The sequence below is a fragment of the Podarcis gaigeae genome, assembly GCF_964106915.1.
Source record: "Podarcis gaigeae genome assembly, chromosome: 1".
Taxonomy (NCBI): Eukaryota; Metazoa; Chordata; class Lepidosauria; order Squamata; family Lacertidae; genus Podarcis; species Podarcis gaigeae.
The window spans coordinates 46,050,609-46,064,753 of NC_139678.1; the positions used below are offsets into that span (position 1 = coordinate 46,050,609).

Genomic DNA, 14,145 nt, shown 5'->3' on the forward strand with positions numbered 1-14,145 from the left:
TAATCCTTTTTTAAAGCCACCCAACTTGGCCATCGCTACATCACGTGTGTGAGCAAATCCCACAGTTTTAACTATGTGCTGGATAAATAAGTACTTCCTTTGGTCTGTCGGTGTTATGTACTGAGTTGAATAGGATCCAAAATGCAGCAGTCAGGTCCTAAAACAATAGGATTCAGAATGCAGCAGTCTGATTGGTCCTAGAACAATGCAGCAGTATGATTGGTCCACAGGAGCCACCCAATCCAGCTCCAGGAGGAAGTGAATCTGCAACCTGGTTGGCCTACAGGAGAATCCCGGAATTAGCCAATCACATGCAGCCCATTGTGTAAATAATGTATATAAAGTAGATATTGTGGGGGAACTTTCATTCCTCACTACTATGAGCTGAATAAAGAGCATGAAATCCACACTCGACTCCGAGTATATTTCAGTCCCGAATATTCCAACATTCATTGCCCTGTGTTCTGGTATTACAATTGCTTTATGGTGCTCTTCCTTCGAACAATTGCAGCCTCCCTTATGCCATTGCAGCTTTCCCCCCCTCTCCCCGTGCCCTGAAGTAGCAACCCAAAGATTAATCTTGGCAAACTGTGCAAATGGTTGGCACCACTGGAGCAGCTCCAGAACATTTTCTCCCCTTGCCTTAAGTGTATTTACATACCATAGCTCATTGCTGTCCTGACACACTCCTTTCTGTATTCATTCCCAAGTCTTGGGCTTTTCGCTTAGTTTTTTCTCGACTATTTTCTGTTCCCGCTTGCATTCTTTTTCTTTTTTCTTTTTAAATGCAACTGTGACTGAAATGCTACTAAAGAGTAAAGATCGAACAAACTGGCTACAGCCTCTCATCTCTTAGTCATCACCTCATATTGTTCTTATCCTAATTAATGTTTGGCAGTAGTTATACACTTTCCAACATCAGACATATCAATTGTATAGTTTAATCAAAAACAAACTATTCCAATTTCTAACAACTGTCAAAAGCATAATTATTCTTAAGGCCTCGTCATTCTAATAACCCATTACGGTTTTATCTGAATTACCAGACAAATTAAAAACTTAAGAACCATCTCGCTTATCTATTGTTCCAGCTTCTTTTAACTGTTCCCAAAGCAATTGTCCTCTTCAGGAATCTGCATGAAGCCGTAGTACCTTTTTAAAAAAGTCCACCAACTTAATTGGAAATCTCCATCTATAATTAATATGTAAATGCTGTAACTCACTTGTAAGCCATTTCCAAAGCCTATGCTTTTCTAAGTGTCTTGCAAGATAAATCAGATAAAATCTGTATTGGAGAGTTACTCATTAATAAATTTTGTGTCTGCCAAGCAGACCTCCTTATTAGATTTTTCAGATGCTTCAGTCCTGTAAGTGTACACCTGGAAGTAAGCCCTGCTGAACACAGCAAGACTTTCTTCTGAGTAAACATGCATAGGATTGTTGTGCTGCAAGTCTATTAGCATATAACATGAGCCACAGGGATGCTTATTTCCTTGCTGGTAGAAAGACTAAAGTGCAAAGGCAGATCTGAGAGTGCTGCCTGCTTGTAGAATTGCTTCTGAACTTTTCAGGTGTTAAGATCTGCAGAGGGGAACCAGGAGAGGGTGGTTATTTTTGGTGCTAGCCTCTCATTCTTTGATAATCAAGGTGTTTTGTGGGACCCACCTCTTTTGCTGAATTTATGCAGTTCTTGTCTGTTTGGAATGGTTTTAAAGTAAAGGTAAAGGGACCCCTGACCATTAGGTCTAGTCGTGACCGACTCTGGGGTTGCAGCGCTCATCTCGCTTTATTGGCTGAGGGAGCCGGCGTACAGCTTCCGGGTCATATGGCCAGCATGACTAAGACACTTCTGGCGAACCAGAGCAGCACATGGAAACGCCGTTTACCTTCCCACCGGAGTAGTACCTATTTATCTACTTGCACTTTGACAGACTTTTGAACTGCTAAGTGGGCAGGAGCAGGGACTGAGCAACGGGAGCTCACCCTGTTGTGGTGATTCGAACCGCCAACCTTCTGATCGGCAAGTCCTAGGTTCTGTGGTTTAACCCACAGTGCCACCTGCGTCCCTATATAATAGGTAGCCAGTATTTATTTTTAATGATTTGGTAACTACTGAAAATCCCCTTTCTACACAACTATTAACATTACGGGAACTTATCTCCTCTTTTTAAATGAATTTGGAAGGTTTAACATCTATCAAATCATTAATAATACCATATTTTTCGCCCTATAGGACACACATTTTCCCCTCCAAAAATGAAGGGGAAATGTGTGTGTGTCCTATGGGGCGAATGCAGGCTTTCCCTGAAGCCTGGAGAGCAAGAGGGGTCGGTGTGCCTCTCGCTCTCCAGGCTTCAGGAAGCTAGCCGCAAGCCTTGGGAGCCCGGCGGGAGTTCCAGCCGGGTTCCCAAGGCTTGCAGATAGCAGTCTGTTCTGGGGGCTGGGGTCGGGAGAAGCTTGGGCTTCCCCAGCCCCATGCCTGGGGGGGGGGGAATAAATTATTTTCTCTTTATTTCCACCCAAAAAAACTAGGTGTGCCCTATGGGCCGGTGCACCCTTCAGGGCGAAAAATACGAAAAATACTCTGCAGTATTGTGTGCAATATGAAGTCCCACCTTCAGATTTGGCTAAAATACTGCCCCTTCTTGAAGCCTTTTTGACTTCCTTTGTCCTTTCACAGTATCTTAATAAGTTAAAACTTAAAAAATAAATAAACCTCATGCCATTGCTATGTGATCAGAAGTGCCTGGCAAGCAGAGACCACATCTGCCATGAACGATGGGATCAAAACCTGGATGAAAAGGAGGCAATTGCATGACCAATGAAGGCTAAGTTGCTGGTGAATCCCTCCTGTAAGATAAGTGGGATCCATCCGAAAGGTAATTATAGGAAGGCATAAATGTCTGAGACAACCTACGGAAAGCATTTTCATATTAAAGAGGAGGGGAGGCAATTTCCCCCTTCCGTTCTTCTTAGGAATGTCCCACCACTCTCAGGGGCCCAGGGTGCTACAAGGAAGAGGGTGAATGGGTTCTCAAGTCCATCTTGTGGGTTGGCCACTGTGAAAAGAGGCTACTAGCCCAGATGGGCCATTGGCCTGATTCAGCAGAGTCTTGCTATGTTCTTACGTTGTTGTTGTTTAGTCATGTCTGACTCTTCGTGACGCCATGGACCAGAGCACTCCTGTCTTCCTGCAGTTTGGTCAAACTCATGCTTGTAGCTTCGAGAACACTATCCAACCATCTCATCCTCTGTCTCCCCTTCTCCTTGTGCCCTCCATCTTTCCCAGCATCAGGGTCTTTTCCAGGGAGTCTTCTCTTCTCATGAGGTGGCCAAAGTACTGGAGCCTCAGCTTCACGATCTGTCCTTCCAGTGAGCACTCAGGACTGATTTCCTTCAGAATTTATAGGTTTGATCTTCTTGCAGTCCATGGGACTCTCAAGAGTCTCCTCCAGCACCATAATTCAAAAGCATCAATTCTTCGGCGATTAGCCTTCTTTATGATCCAGCTCTTACTTCCATACATCACTACTGGGAAAGCCATAGCTTTAACTATACGGACCTTTGTTGACAAGGTCATGTCTCTGCTTTTTAAGATGCTGTCTAGGTTTGTCATTGCTTTTCTCCCTAGAAGCAGGCGTCTTTTAATTTTGTGGCTGCTGTCACCATCTGCAGTGATCATGGAGCCCAAGAAAGTAAAATCTCTCACTGCCTCCATTTCTTCCCCTTCTATCAACACAAATTGTCCCCCTTTCTCTCCCATCAAAAACCCTTTTGTGTGCAAAGGAATCAATTGGATTCCATCTGTATGTATTTTTGTGTGTGTGAAGAAAGCTCAAGTTTAGACAGGAGAGGTCCAGTGGTTAGCATACCACACTCCTTGCAAATAGAATTGAGACTGATGAGGAATAGAAACCACCTCCCACGATAGTCCTTTATCATATCTGAATGCCTTTCTTCATTATGTGGCCATAGACTATAAGGCAGCTTCATTTCTGATGGATTTCATTGGAATTCCATCAGAAAGAATGTTCTCTTGATATGCTAGAAAGATAAAGAGATTGATTTTTAAAAAAAACTTTAATTACTAAAGTTAAGGAGGATCTTTAGGGGAAAGTAGACATTTTCTGTCAAATGTGTCTCTTGTTGGCACTAATAACTTATTGGATGAGATAGATTTTAGTGCTTTGTTATGTATGTTGATTATGTTTCTTATGCATTATCCCATCTTTATTACTGCAAATGATATCTATTCAGGGCAGGCAGATGTTTAAATAAATGGATCTTTGTATTTGTGTATTTCAAGGCCAGGCTCGGGAGCAAAATAAAATCTAATTATTACGCTAATGTAAATTTATTATAGAGCTGTTAAATGTAATTGTGGTTTACAAGACTCATATTGTGAATCCAGAATTATTTCACTGCATGGAGCTAGTTGCTTGGGGACAGAATTACATAGTTTAAACAGCTCACTTCCCTCCTTTCCTTTGAGTTTCATAAACTTGTAGCACGACAGATAAATTAAGCATGCAATTGTAAGGTTAGAGTCTACCTTAAGACCATCTAGCCAAACCTCTGGCACTGAGACGGCATCTATGAACACCCTGAACAGATTAGATTACTCAGAATGCTATAAACAGAGAGGAGTAAAGAAAGTGTGCCATAGGAACCTGCAAGGCAATCAAGTGAAACAAGTTTTTTTTTTTGCTGCAACTTCTGTTGTTACACTATTGGTGCATCAGGAAGTGTGAATCATAACAGCAGTACAGCTTGAGACTCTCAAATGAAGAATGGCGTGGTTCAAGGCCACCTGGCAATATAGGAGCCAACTCCTAGGGACCAAGGGGGTTTCGGCTGTCCTAATAAAATATTTGAGAGGGTCCCTCAAAGTTGATGGGCATTGCCATTCAAATGGTGTGCACGCACCATGTCATGTGATCAATTATGCAGGGCGGGGCTTACTCCCCCCCCCCAAACATTTTATTCAAGTTGGCACCCCTACCTGGCGCTGAGAGTGATCTGGACCACATGGGCACAATGTGCCACAGTTTTGATCTTCTGACCCAATTGTGAAGTGACTCAACTGTGAACTGACCTGTGGCACAATGCAGTTCACCAAGGTGATTTGTATATCTTAATGCAGCCCATGAAATTCTCAATGGACAGTTTGCATCTCTCTACGTATGCTACTAGGTGAGTCAAGTGAACTAACTACAAGAGAAGAAAAAATCTGCTTCATTATTACTTCAGGTGATATCTATGATTTATCTTCTTCCGATGCAAAAACAGCATATGCGCTGTTGCAGAGAAGCATCCCCAAACACCCAGGAAGTTTGACAATGGTATTATTAAGTCTGACGGGAATGGGTGGGTGGGAGGCAGTGATTGGATTTGCAAGTTGCTACACAGTTAAGTCAGTTTTAGATAAAAATGCACCTGGGATGCACAGCAATTACTTGGATCTGTGTTGTGAATGCTCCAAATATGCGATGCCAGCATGTTAAAAGGTGCAAGAACAGTGGCTGGTGCTGTTAGAAATGGAAGCCCACCATTGAAATCCTACCTCAACCACAGTGGGTGCGACCACCGTTTTTTTTTAAGCAGCATTCTAGTTCCTCATCTCTAAAATGGAAAGAACTCCATGGAAACAAAATAATTAAAATGTGGTTTTCTCCCCTTGCTGTTTGAAGACAGAAGGTGGTGTTTTAATGCATGACATTTATGGGACTGTGTTGTCATTGGGCGATGTGTCATAGTTTCACTTCCAATGACATGGGATCTTTAACAGTCACCACCAAAAGGATTTAATTCTTTTTTGAGGGGAGGGGGTTGCGTGTAGGAACAAAGTGGGTTTTTAACATGCAATATGAAACTTTTGAGCACTGGTCTCCATTGACTGGTTGAACATCCCCAACATATTGTTGGCCAAAGCCAAAATCACCTTAAATATACTGGGCAGGTTTTACTCGGATGTTAAAGACAAGTGGTGACAGGACCGAGCCCTGTGGCTCTCAGGCATATATGAGAGTTGCCTAGGGAGGAAAAGCAGCTGCCCATTATGCATCTCTTGGGACCTGTTAGAAAGGAATTAGTGTAGTCAGCTTAGCACCATTCTCTTGGTACTGACCGTGCTGGCAGAACTTCACAGTCGGCCATGCCTCGCTGCTGATAGATCAAGAGATAGCAGCGGAATGGCTGATTTCCTTTTTGTCATTTCTCACGAATGCCCAGTGCATTTTTGCTGCGTTGGTTTTTCATATACGACTCATCTGGAAGAAACATCATTGCTGCTTTGCATCTTGATTCACCTGGAAAATCTACAGCAGGGATGGGGAGCCCAAAGCCTGGATCCATGGGCAACCTTCTGGGAAGCCACAGGCCAGTAGTAGGGGAAGCCAGAAGCAAAAGTGGACAGAGCAATGGATGTGACCCCTATCTTTGTGCCATAGGCTACATTCTAGCTGTGTAGAGCCATGTAGAGGGTCCTGCATCTCCCTCACCGATCAATACTCCATCCAGGCAAACAAGAGGCATTATCACAGTTCAAGTACACATGCCAGCCAGGCAAAAGTATTTGAGGGAAACAGTAAGCAAGGTCAGTGAGAGATGGGGCATTGGGAGAGGGGTGTGGCTGAGAAGGATATGAAGCCTGAGATACGTCCAAAGAGCCAGACACAGAGACTTGGAGGGCTGCATTTGGTTCTCATATCCAATGTTCCCTATGCCTGATCTCCGCTATGGGTGATTCAGATAGTTTGTCACCACTTTCTCAATTGCTTCCTAAGGTTTGGAAAACTATTAGCAAGGCCATGGGAATTGGGTTTGGATGTATTTTGATTGCACAGTTGTTTATTTATCTTTCATTTTATTGAAAGACATATATAAGCTGCTTAAATATTTTAAAAATCTATGTAAAAAATAGTATGGTCATACCTTGTTACGTTTGCGCCATGTTACATTTTTTCAGGTTGCGTCCTGCGGTGACCCGGAAGTACCGGAAAGGGTTACTTCCAGGTTTTGCCGCTCACACATGCACAGATGCGCAAAATGATGACAGGAGCATGTGCAGAAGCGGCGAATCACAACCTGCGCATGCTCAGACGCACCACTGCGGGTTGCTTTCCTTTCATGTTGCAAACGGGCCTCCAGAACAGATCCCGTTCGCAACCAGAGGTACCACTGTATTTATCTTGCTTGTCTTGAGCCTTCTCACAATGACCTCCACTAACTTGCAATACAGTGGTACCTCAGGTTAAGTACTTAATTTGTTCCGGAGGTCCGTACTTAACCTGAAACAGTTCTTAACTTGAAGCACTTTAGCTAATGGGGCCTCCTGCTGCCGCTGCATGATTTCTGTTCTCATCCTGAAGCAAAGTTCTTAACCCAAGGTAATATTTCTGGGTTAGTGGAGTCTGTAACCTGAAGCGTATGTAACCTGATGCGTATATAACCCGAGGTACCACTGTACTCTAAAAGAGGATTCATCAAATTCATGGAGACTATGGCTGTCAGTGACTACAGTGGTACCTCAGGTTACAGGCGCTTCAGGTTACAGGCGCTTCAGGTTACAGACTCCGCTAATCCAGAAATAGTACCTCGGGTTAAGAGCTTTGCTTCAGGATGAGAACAGACGACAGCGGGAGGCCCCAATAGCTAAAGTGGTTGGAGGCAGAAATGCTTCTGCAAACCAGTTGCTGGAAACCACAGGATGGGGCATGTTCTTGTGCTCAGTTCCTGCTTCATGGTTTCTCACAGGTACCTGGTTGGCCACTGTTCACTACTTAGCCTGTTGTTCATACTGGTTGAAAGATTTTGATTTGGTTAAGGTCACTTGTTAAGTTCGTGACAAAGAGTTCAGCTCATGTCTTTGGTGGTTTCACACCAAAATACTAACATCGTTGTGTAGCCCATTTGGAAACGTCAGGTGTCAGAACTACAGGAATTTGAGAGGAACATTAAAGGAAAAACAAAACCAACTCGCAGAGACTTTTCTAGAGTTATGGCAGGAAGACTCTAGCTGGCTATTCATGCTCTCTCCCTCTTTCTGCATCCACTCACACCACAAAATCAATTTAAAACACAGAAAGAGATGATAAGAACAAGAGATGAATGATGAGAACAAAGCTAAATGTGGTAAAGTAGAGCCTATATTCTATGAAAACATTTATTTTCTGGTTAAAGCTATAGTAACATTTTTGATAACATCAAATAACTGACACATCATTTTTAAAAAACATCTTTTAAAAAAATTATTAAAAATCAAATTTTCTTATTTTCAGACCTCTATCGGCTTTTCAACTGCTTGCAATAATTGGACCCTTTGATTTTCATATAACTTTCCCCTACCATAGCAAAACTGGTATTTAACAAAAAGATTTGAAGTTATACTTTTATTTTTAGCCTTGCAACTAAAGTGGTGAGCAGCAGGGATTCTTATATGGGTAGCAATAGTTCAACTTTTGCCAGCCTGGTGCCCTGCAGATGTTTAAGCCTAAAACTTCTATCAACCCCAGCAAGCATGACTTTTTTTTAGTCCCAAAACATCTGGAGGGCACCAGCTTGGCAAAGACTACTGTAGTTTATTGTTCCCTAGTTTCTGTTAATACAAAGTGATGGGCACTGCTCATATTTCATTGTTGGGAGGAATTTTTGGTACACACAGAACTTGAGCAACGGGTGATAGTTTGTTTTCATTCAGCATGCTCTCATTTCTCTTAAATTCTCCCCCCCCCCTCTTTCACTGTGCATCTCAATTTTCACAGTCACAAAAATTTGACGCTGTGCTGTTAAATTGTTGATTAGTTCCTTTGTGAGTGTGTCTGATAAAACAAATGTGCGTGTCACCCAGTTTTAATCAGCTTCATTTCTTTCTAGTGAGACTTCAGGTTGGGTTTGTCTGTTGTTGTCTCCCCCCGCCGCCGCCGCCGCCGCCCGGCCTGCACTTTCTAATTGAAAACAGGGGTCTAGACAGTCACCCTGGGACTTCTGTGCAAAGAGCTTTCTCAGTAGGCTGGCATCTCCCTGCAGATTGCATATCCACAGCCACAACCCCTCCCTTCCTGGTGCCATACAGACCTCCGCCCCCTGCAGTCCCTCAGGGAAATGTCTCCGCTGGTACTGGTTCCACCCCACCTCATCCCACATTCCCATATCCTTCAGGCTACTGGAGAATCCTAATAAATATCTGCTACCTTTTTCTTTCTCCCCTGGCGAGACTCTTGCGCCTTTTTACGCTTGCACGGCGGGCAAATATAAACTCTCGCCTGAGTCTTTCCCGCTGCTTTGCTCCGGTGCCAGGAAAAGCTGCAGCGGTTAAACTTCTTATCTGCCGTGCAGCTGCTGAAGGAACCAGGCCACAAGAAAAGCAGTGGGTTTAATTTAGTCCAGAGTGAGGGAAGAAATAAAAGAGAACAAGGTTCTCTCTCTGTGGGTGCACCTTTTAACAGCTACTGTGGCCTATTTATGCCCTTCTCCTGTTATTAAGCAGATTAGGGTTGTTGTTGCACCACCCCGCATATAAGCTTTCTGATAAAATGCCATATGTTGCTATGCAGCTGACTACTGGAGGAGGACCACACAGTTCAGCATGGGAACATGGACTCACCCAGACATGGCTATATATCCACTTACAGATAGGTAGCCGTGTTGGTCTGCCATAGTCAAAACAAAAAAATTTCCTTCCAGTAGCACCTTAAAGACCAACTAAGTCAGTTCTTGGTATGAGCTTTCGTGTGCATGCACACTTCTTCAGATACACATCTTCTTCAGATACATGCACGTGAAAGCTCATACCAAGAACTGACTTAGTTGGTCTTTAAGGTGCTACTGGAAGGAATGGCTATATATGTAATTGCCAAATTTTCCCCAAGCCTCAAACTCCACACTCTTTTCCTTGGACCAAACTTCCTCATATTATCGCAGACCCTCCAAGTGTCCCTGTTTTCCAGGGACAGTCCCAGATTTACGGAAGCTGTCCTGGGTTTTGATTGGATCCCAGAATGTCCCTCTTTTCTTTGGGACATCCTTATTTTCATTGGAGAAATGTTGTAGTAGGGTGTCCTCTAGGAGACTCTGTGAATAGAAGTAATGTTTTATTATGTTCTAACATACAGTGGTACCTCGGGTTAAGTACTTAATTTGTTCCGGAGGTCCGTTCTTAACCTGAAACTGTTCTTAATCTGAAGCACCACTTTAGCTAATGGGGCCTCCTGCTGTCGCTGCGCCGCCAGAGCACGATTTCTGTTCTCATCCTGAAGCAAAGTTCTTAACCTGAGGTACTATTTCTGGGTTAGTGGAGTCTGTAACCTGAAGCGTATGTAACCTGAAGCGTATGTAACCCGAGGTATCACTGTATGTTGGAAGTCACCCAGAGTGGCTGGGGCAACCCAGTTAGATGGTTGGGGTATAAATAATAAAAATGTTGTTGTTGTTATGGAATAGGACATCACTGTTTTCATCGGAGACATGTTGGAGGGCATGCTATCACCTCCACCTCCCCAGTTCATCTGTCTCCCTCTCTCTCTCGTTCCACCTCTCAACCTTCCTGCTATCTAGTTGCTCAGTCTGTCAGTTTTCTTGGCAGTGGGAAGCATGGTGTGTGTGTGTGTGTGTGTGTGTGTGTGGTGCAGGGGGAGGTACGTATGTCCAGTCCAGTGGTTGCTTAGCAACCAGGATATGCCCCCACACCCTGTCCCGTTCTCTTAAGCTTCATTGGTGAGGAAGGCAAAGGGAGGGTGAGGCAGTCAAGTAGATGAGAAGCGCTAAGCAGTGGTGGAGATGCCTGCTGGCTAGCATCTTTATAGCCTCCCATGGGGCTTGTAACCGCAGGATCTTGTGTCCCTTTGGGGCAGTGAATCAGAGCAGCTCAGCCCTCCTCAAAGCTGCATTCTGTCGTTCTTTTATTCCCTTCCTGTGCAGCTATTTTCCTCTCTCCCATGTTGTGCTTTATTTACTTTTTAATTATCAGAATGCTGTACAATTCATTTTTGGAGGGTGGGAGAAGAATGCTGTACAGCCCCTCTCCCTAGCTAGTCGTTTAACAATTAGGCCAAAACCTCACCACAGCGCTTAACAAGGATACTAGTTCCGGTTTGAAACTGGCAAGGATGGTAAACATCCTGACTGTAACTAATAAATTGTACAAATCATCTTGTTCTCACCACACATCAATCAAAACACAACTGCCCTAAGCAGGGATGGGTTTTCCATAGTCTCAGAAAAACAGACTTTGATGTGGAAATACACCCAGACCAATGCTAACTGTGTTCATTCAGAGGGAATTCCCATTGCGTTCACAATCCATGGATCAATCCATGTTTAGGATCTCAGCTAATAACTCTATGAGAATAACTCTCTGAGACAGCCATTAGTGCAAATTACATGCTGTTTTGCTTGCCGTTTGATGCCCATTTCAGTGCGCATGAGAGCGCATTAGCAAGTATACTTGCTTCCTGTTAAACTACATAATTGCCTGTCAGGTGAAAGTTGTTACAAGAATAAGGCATAATAGTGAATCAGACATGCTGCTTTAAACTCAATTATTTTTTCATTTTAAAATTAGGACAACCTGCCTACCTTCAACTTGCATGCTTTTGAAAAACATGTGTGTTTCTCATGCTGGCTCTTGTCATAGCATGGCCTACTGTTTCTGCAACTGCAGTGTCGACCCCCAGAGTTTCTGTTAACGTTGCAGAGGTTTTTGGGTGCGTTCTCAGTTCATGTTTGAAACTGTGGGCCTCTCCAGATGTCCTTTTTCTTGTGCATTCATGGTTATTTGTGCTCATGATGGTATTGGGGCTTTTGTACATGATCTTGCTTTGGTTCCCGCTCCCACCTGCAACAAGTTTGGGGCAGACAAACTGCTTTATCAGTCCAATCAGTGCATGTGGCTTAGTTGCCTGCTGAAACTCATAACTGTTTATACCACAAATATTGCTGGCGTTTTTTTGGTCCTGCTTCTGTTGGCCTATAGCACAAAAGTCCCTGTCCAGATGACAATAATGGGGTAATACTGGAGACACACCACCAAACAACTAATAGAACAGAATGATGCGTGGACAGCCCAGTGTAAATCCACAACTAACGCGCTATTATTGTGTCAATGTCATGTTGCAGAGTGTACCCACAAAAAGCCACCAATCTGCTCCCTTCTTAAAAGTTAGGGCCTCACTAGCTTCCTCCCTTTGTGAATACTAGGCCTGTGAGGGGTGGGAAGGTGTGGAGAACTTCAATTAATTGTGTGCTTTCAATGCTTTTCAGTAATTTCATTATCCTGTAATTGCACTGATCTTTTATATGCCCCTTCCCCTCTTTGTTTTGTTTTGATCCTGGGGAAAGGTGGATGTCCACTGCTTCATCCTCTGCTTCTTCCTCCTCCTCTGCAGACTTGGGGACCAGTTCTACAAAGAAGCCATTGAACACTGTCGCAGCTACAATTCCCGGCTATGTGCTGAACGCAGCGTCCGTCTTCCTTTCCTGGACTCGCAGACAGGTGTAGCTCAGAATAACTGTTACATCTGGATGGAAAAGAGGCACCGGGGACCAGGTACACATTGTTTATCAGTGGCATGGAGGACGCACAGAGTTCTGCTACCAGGAACTTAGAGAAGCCACACGCAGGAGGGCCTGCCTGAAAAGATATGCTTGGAAGGGATTCCTTTTGTTAACTTCAGAAGATGAGTAAACCCAGTGGAGACTGGTGCTTATTGGGACTGGTGGGGCGGAAGGCAGGGGGCCCAACAGCTGGTGGAGCCACAGCCAATGACAGGCAGAGCCAGCTAATGCCAGTTTGGTCTCCATTCTCCTCCCTGTTGGGTTCTACAAATGCAAAGTTGAGACTAAGGAGGAGGAAGATGACAGGCAGGTCTACCTCCTGGGCTATCTGTAACTAAGAAGGCTGGGAGGCAGGAGGGGGCTGGCTGAGGGCTGGCTGAGGTTGGTGGGGCACTGTCCCATTTCCCTTGCTAGACCAGCCTCCACTGAGGAAGCCCTAATTATTCCTTCGCCCCCATTCACTGTCACTAGAGAGGATTGCTTGACATGTTGTTTCCTTCGGATGCAGCATCATCTCAGCCCCTTTATTTCTATTGATCTTCATTGCATAAGTGCAATGGAAAGTGAATGGGAAATGGTTTTAAGTAAGAGTTGCGAGGGAAAGGCATCCGTACGTTGCTACTGATACACTTGAGAATAATGAACCTTATTTCTCAGAAGGTAAAATGCATTAGTGGCATGCTTGCAATTTTAAAGTGACTTTACCATTGCCCATTTCAGAAAGCGATAGGGAGCGCCTTGTTCCCTTTTTGCACATACCATAAAAGTTTAACACGTTAATAGTAACCCAAGGACCAAACTATACCTACATAGAATTCTTGATACACCCCTCCATTTTAAAAATCCAAACCAGCTGTTTCGTTGCGTGCTGCACTTGCGCCGCCTTGCAAAACTCAGCTGGGCATTGGCTCTGGCTCCACTTACTGCTGACTGCCCAGTCCTCAACCACTAGTTCCAGTGGGCCCCAGTCACTGCTGCAGGTTCAGAAAAAGTGTGGGATAGAGTCCTGGGGGACCGCACTCCATATCGAAGAAAGCTAAGGTGCCAAATAAATAAAAGCTAAGGTGCCAAATAAAATTTACTACTATAATAATTTTACTGAACAGCCTCTTGCTACTTGCACTCTGGAGTGGCGCAGTCCCAGGGACCTGAATGCACAGATTGGCTCTGGGTATTGGTTTCTTCAAGTGTTACGCACTGTACTTCTGAATAGCACTGTGTCCAGTGAACAATTCTTTCCCATTCATTCTGCTCTTTAGCATATATACTTGAAATATATTCATTATCCGACGGGGTGTGTGTGTCATTCCTTTGTTGCATCACCTTGCTTTCGTACAGTTCTCTTAATAAATGCTGTATCTCATGGCAAAAAGTTGAGGGTTAATTTCACACAGTACTGCACATAACTCCTTTCCTCTCTTCCCCCCTCCCCCCCGGCAACCTTTCACTTTAGCTTTGAGTTATGACTCTTCTACACTAATGAGATAAACAACATAACTCATTGCGGGTCCCGCTATTTCCTTTATAATCAAATGGTTAGAACCTTCTGTGGTTGCCCTATAAGGCACTGAATTGTGAGGCAACTCAGGAGAA

The 14,145-nt window shown here is 44.0% G+C and overlaps 1 protein-coding gene across 2 annotated transcripts in view; it reads left to right on the forward strand.

Moving 5' to 3' along the window:
* Nucleotides 1-14,145, forward strand: part of DPF3 (double PHD fingers 3) — a 195,251-nt gene that overhangs the window by 78,903 nt on the left and 102,203 nt on the right. For both annotated transcript variants that reach the window (XR_014566363.1, XM_083747471.1), the window contains exon 2: nucleotides 12,384-12,544. Coding sequence is in view for 1 of the 2 variants with exons in the window: in XM_083747471.1 (XP_083603597.1) it covers nucleotides 12,384-12,544 (161 nt within the window). In the remaining variant the exon portion in view is untranslated. The remainder of the gene's footprint in view (nucleotides 1-12,383; nucleotides 12,545-14,145) is intronic.